The sequence below is a fragment of the Morone saxatilis genome, unplaced genomic scaffold (genome assembly GCF_004916995.1).
Source record: "Morone saxatilis isolate NCDOM2014 unplaced genomic scaffold, NCSU_SB_2.0 Contig23, whole genome shotgun sequence".
Lineage (NCBI taxonomy): Eukaryota > Metazoa > Chordata > Actinopteri > Moronidae > Morone > Morone saxatilis.
The window spans coordinates 23833300-23839613 of record NW_023339796.1 but is presented as its reverse complement, the minus strand read 5'-3'; the positions used below and the strand labels follow the sequence as shown (position 1 = coordinate 23839613).

At 36.2% G+C, this 6314-nt stretch overlaps 1 protein-coding gene across 1 annotated transcript; it reads right to left on the bottom strand.

Moving 5' to 3' along the window:
- Nucleotides 1–390: 390 nt before the first annotated feature.
- LOC118334810 (mechanosensory protein 2-like) lies at nucleotides 391–760 on the bottom strand (the record flags this gene model as incomplete). Its single annotated transcript, XM_035670881.1, is given in 2 exon segments — nucleotides 391–512; nucleotides 599–760. Coding segments are annotated over 2 exon segments (177 nt in total), but the record flags the coding sequence as incomplete, so codon positions are not given.
- Between the last annotated feature and the right edge of the window lie 5554 nt (nucleotides 761–6314).

Below are 6314 nucleotides of genomic sequence, written 5' to 3'. Positions count from 1 at the left end.
GACTTTTTTATTATAATTCTTGATCAATCTGTCTGTTATTGAATCAATAAATTGTCTTTAAAAGGTCCAAACCTACAGATATTTAATTTACAATATGTAAAACCAATTAATCTGTACATTTGAGAAACTGGAAACAATGAAAACTATTTGTTTTATACACGACTTCATCAATTAACAAAATAAACTAATATTTTACTGTCCTTTGGTCAAATTGTTCAACCTAATATCCTTCCTTATTCCAGTATCTTTCAGTTTTTATTTATTTTTAAAGTCACATCTTACTTGCAGAAGCACAGCTGACTTTGTGTGTGTGTTTGTGTGTGTTTGTGTGTGTTTGTGTGTGTTTTGGAGGCAGATAAATGAATGTTTCCTCTGTTTGTATCAGATCACCTTTGCACACATCCAGGCTGTGAGGGGGAAGGTGAAGAGGATGAAGAGCACAGACAGCAGGGTGAGCACCGCCCCGAAGACCTCCGACACCCCGCTGCTCCTCCTCCTCCTCCTTCCTCCATCTACACAGACAAGAAAGCGGATGAATCAATGAAACTAGAACTGGAGAGAAGTCAGTGAATGGATGAAGTTAAACCTTTAAACTCACCTTTAACGTCGTTTTCAGCCACGAATTCAACTCCCACTCTGTTTCTACCGGACATTACCGTCAGTATCACAGCTGAATTAACTTCCAGTTCATTTATAAAGTCCTATTTGGAGTATTTATTATTATTTTCAGCCCATTAAGCAGGGTTAGCAGTAGCTGTTGTGACGTTTGGTCCGTCCCGGAAATACCGCGTCACGTTGCCAGGCAACAAGAACACGCCCCCACCGCCGTCTCGGGTTAAAATAAATAAAATAAAAGCACAAATTAACAACGTTAAAAAGTCTGTTTATATGTATTCGTAAGTGGAAAGCTGCCGATAAAAAAATAATAAAAATTATTATTAATTTATATTAAAGTTTATTTTTTTTTACCTTCCTGTATTTTGACTGTATTTAGAGTGTTTACCGAAGTATTTTGTTCAATATTAAGTATTTTCAGTATTCATACTCATACTGTAATTTGAGTGTATTGGTTTGGACGTGCTATAATGTGCATATTTAACATAAAAATATGTTAAATACCATTTAAAAGCAGTTGTTTTTTGGACTTTAGTGTTCACGTTTCATGTTCCCTTCAGAGAGCAGCAGTAGCAGAACATATGAACATATTGTTAGATGTCAGGCTATTGACAGCTGTTGACTTATAGTGGCTCATTTTGGCCACAGCACGTGTAATTTAGATTGTATAAGATAGGAAGTAAACTTTTTTAATGTGAGGCGTTGATATTTACCATAAAGTGTCAGGAAATAATCATTTTTAAAGAGAATTTGTCAAGCAGATAGTCAAATTTTACTTTTTGATGATGTTGTAGGTGATATTTTTTGCTACTTTGTTTCAGGATACTTCCTTTTTGGCCTTTTTCTTTTGCCGGAAACATGTCCCAAAAAGGGGTTTTAGGCCTCTTAAGACCAAACGGCCCAGAGTTGGCGTGCTCATTATCAACTTGCGATGACCCAAAGTAGAAAGAAAGGTAGCAGAAGACATCCTGAAGGCTGGACCTGACTCCTGGTCATTAGGGTATGTAATTTAATTTAATTTATGGTGTTAATTAAGAGCAATTATGAGATACTTGTACTTAAATATTAATTTTATGTTCTTTTATACTTGTACTACACTACAATTAGTAAACAACTGTAGTCACTTTGCAGATTCAGATTATTTATATATAAAATGAATAATCAGCTCAATAAATGAAGGCGTATTATCATTGATTGAACTAAATGGTTTTCAAACTGAGGTCCGGGGACCAACAGGGGTCCTTGCGCGGTCCCTAGTCAAAGGGGGAATAGAATATTTTAACTTTTATCACATTTTTTAGAAGTTGGAACAACAAGGAAAGAAATATGGTCGGCCGTTTTTATTGATTGTGATGGGGATCCCAGTTTGGTCACTGATTTAACATGTTATAATCTAAAATTATTTTTATAATCTGAAAATAATAATAACAAAAACACAACACAAAATCCGGGGGGCTACACAGTGTTTTGTCCATATATTGTGGTCTTTGACATTAAGAAGTTTAGGATCTCCTGATGTAGGCTCGAGCTTTAAATGATTAATCATCAGCCAGGTGTTACACTGATCTGAATAAATGAAAAGGCAATGCCAAATCATATTAAACTCTACTTGAAGATCACAAATAAAATCCCCCAAAGTCACTAAAACATAAAATTATGCTCTCATGCTGAATTTATCTTTCATTAAAACGAATAAGCTCTACATTCTGATAAGTATTGGATCACATTTCCATTAGTGTTGTGCACAGTTATTTGTAAAAATGTTAAAGAAATATGTTAATTAAAATCAGACTTTTATAAGGTGCTGCCAGTCCTATTTTAATCTGAGTTCATATAAATATGATATACTCTTCCATTAGGTCCTTAGAGCAGCTGTGTTGTTCTAAAGGAGCATTTTCTCTATTTAAGTGCTTCCCCTTTGAAGTACTTAATGGTCCTTTAAAATCACAAGAGAGCAGGTACCAGATTTTTGATCTCCTTATTTTTATACATAGATAGATCCTTTCGATCAGCGTTCCAGAACTATCACTATATACCAGAGAACATTTGAGGAACCTTCCTAACAGGAAACATTCATTAAAACAAATACACTCTACATTCTGACAAGTATGACTGCATTTGATCCTATTTCCATTAGTGTTGTCCACAGTTTAAAATACCTCATAAGTAAAAAATATATTCAGAATCTTGATTCATTTTTTTGTACTGTCTGACTTCGTATATAAACCCTTCTGGTAAGTCCCATAGAGCAGTGGTTGTCAACCTGTGGTCCAAGTACCCCCAGGGGACCTTGAGGAGCTTCCAGACAGTCAGCAATTGGGGAATAGTTTAATTTAATTATTTCATTATCTAGAAGTTAGCCCAATGAGAGAACGTAAGAATGACTATTCTGATCATATGTTTGAGATTCTATTAATCTGCCAATCTACAGTATGGAATAAATAAATCTTATCAGACGGGGATCCCTGAGACTACGTCTTATCAAATACAGGTTGCTGGAAGTCAGTCAGAGTTGAGGGTTGCCAAGAGAAAGTTTGTTTATATAATGATGTCATACTGAATCTAAAGGCATTCATGGTTTTTGCATTAATTTAAATTGCCAGGATAATTTACTGCTTATTTAAAGTTTGAAGCCACATTTTTACCATCCACTGTTTAGATCTTGGTGCTTTATAACTCATTTTAGTCATCGAACATCTGGATCTTAATTTATCAGAGAAATATGCTTAGCTAATGTTAGCAGCAGCTCGGCTCGCAGCTCCTTTGGGACGTACTTTGTCTTCCCAACAGCGTGGGAGAAACAGTGATTTTTAAGGTGGAACTTCTTTATTCAGTGTTTGTAGCAGTTTTACACATAGTCCATTTGTTTTGGAGAGGAGACCTCTGTGGATAAGAAGCTGACTGCAAAGACGGCAAATTTGATTGTTTGTTTTTTGTGGATTTGTTGATTGTGGATGGTGTGTTTCTCTGTTGACTATATGGTGTTGTCTGCAGGTGCAGTGATGTGGAGATTAATTTCCCCCTTGGAGGACAAGATTATACTTCCTGTTTTGTTATATCATTATAATTTATATTTTTTAGCAGATAAAAAAAAAACAACCTCTTTCCTACCATATTTACCAGTGCATCTAAATTATACGTTAAACATTTTTATGAACTAATAGTTTTCATTATGGCAGATTTTAGGGGGTGCTGCATCCCCTTAGAACCCCCAACTCCAGTGCAAAGAGCATTTTCTCTACAGCATGATCCAGGTGCTTCTACTTAGAAGTGCTTGTTAGGTTCCTTTGAGATCACAAGAGAGCAGCAAGAACCTTTTAGGTACTACTCATATTTTTTTATATAGACCCTTGGTCTGTCAGATGAGTTGAGGATTATGTCATTTTGATGCCATATCATCATACTGACCAGCAACATCATTTCCATATTTGGTGAGAGTGCACCCTGCAGATGAGAGGTGGGCTTTGTGACACTCTGAATGCTGCTACATTGTGTCAGCGCCCAGATGTGAGATGAGCCAGGACACAAAGCAGAGGTCAGCTGGGACCGTCAGCTTTCTGTCCGCTTTACAAAAACCTCCTTAAGGAGGAGGAGGGACGAGGGGGGCTCTGAGGTTAGGGGACACTTCCTATTCCGCTTTGCTGCTCTGTTTACGCAGGGACGGGGGGAATTAGTGCTGGGACTTCTGTCAGTAGATCCTCCTAAATGTTACACACTAGACCTTTAAAGTTTCTGTGCTATTGTATGCTGGTGGAACAGCTTTACTGCCAATGATAGGGAAAGGGTTCATATGTTAATTAATTGTTTGATTATGACTATGATTAGTTTCAGTGGAAATGATCTTGGGTGAAAAAAACAAGCAGAGGCATTCAAAGAACGAACCTACAGTTTGAGGTCAATCCTGTGTAGAGTTTTTTTATCAGCTGAACCCCTTCAGACCAACATTTATTTCTACTAATTTTACTTTCTTATTGTTCAGAAATTAGGCTAATTTCACTTTGTATGTGCAGAAAGTTCAGGGGACACTTTTATATGTCAGTTTGTATGGCACTGTTCCAAAACTCTTCATACAGTCAGCACAACAGAAGTCAGTGTTGTATAAACTGTGGATTACTTTTCAATCAAACTCAACCACCAAACTCAGTGTATTGTATTTAATGTATATTATGTCAGTATTGGTTCTAGAAAAATATTAATTCAAAAATATATGCTGATTTAACAATCAATCAATATATCAATATTTGCCCACAAATGAAGATATTTGAATTCAGAAACATTGGTTATGTTGTGACTCATTAAATAGAAATATCTAAAGGGTTACAAGTTTTTTCACATATATTTCCAAATACATGTCTGTTTTCACTGAACTCAAGTCTAACACTTAGTCTAAATTAATGTGTTAAATCTCACAACATTTGACACCAAACTGGGGTGGCCTCTTTTCCTCATGGAGGTAGAAAGCTTATGTCTGCAGACAAACAAACATATTCATTATACATAAAATCTTTATATAAAACATATAAAATCTCATTTTAAAATCACGTTTAAAGCTACTTTTTTGGCTTTTCATTGATTATTTTTAATCTGTTTGTGTTTTGTAATGTGTTTAGCATTTTTATTATTATTATTAAATAATAATAATAATAATAATAATAATAATAATATCGTGTGAACATTTTGTGAACTGCTTTTTGCAAAAATGACAAAAAAGCTGTAATGCTACTTGTTGTTAGTGTTTTTAGCTTGTTAGCTAAGTTCACACTGCAAGCCTTAGTATTCAATTCGGATTTTATTTTTTATTTATTTGGTCAGATCAGTTCTGTTTGGCTGCATTATTTTTTTAATGTGGTGTTGATCTAAAGAGGTATAAAAGTCATATTAAGTCTGATATGACTGTTCACGCTGAGGTCACATTGCAAAACATCAGACATAAAACTGATGGCCCAAATCAGAATAGAAAAGATTAGATTTAGTGTGATTTGTACTCTTCATACTGATCTGAGTCACATATGAACAAAAAAAATGTTTTGGGCCACTTGTGCCTACAGTGGGAATGTAAACTTACTAAATGTTTAGATTGCATTAGTGCATTTCAGATGTGATTAACTGTTGTTGTGAACGTTGGTAAAGAGGATTGTCTGAACCTTTTTGAAGCAGTGAATGAAAAAAAATTCCTATCAGAGTTGCAGGATCAAAGAGATGGAAGACAACAGCGTGAACTCTATCTACAGCCCCAGTCTTACAGTAAAGTCCTACCTGCACACTCTCCTTGTCCTACTCTCCCAGCTCTTCCGGCACCACTCAGCTGTGCTGTCTTTCTCTCCTGGCCTCTGTCTGCATGTTCAAAAGGCCATGAGCAGGCTTGTTGCTATCAGTTACTGCTATAATCCTCCTGATCGTTGTGCCGTGGATAAACCCAGTGTAAAAGCAGCCTGCAGGCCAGACTGACGGGCCTCCCAGGCTCCAGCGGAGCTTGGCATCCCGGACTGTCTCTCCGTCCTGCATGAGTTCACAGCAGTGGCGGCTGACAAAGGAGGGTTTTGCTCTGTTGCTTTTTTAATTTTAGAAAGGCCTGCCTAACTTTCTCCTCTTTAGAAGAAAGGGATGCAGCACAAACAGGGTTCTACAGCCGTAGACAAACCAGGTTGTTTTTTAAGTTTAATTCAATTCAATTTTTTTGTATAGCGCCAAATCATAAC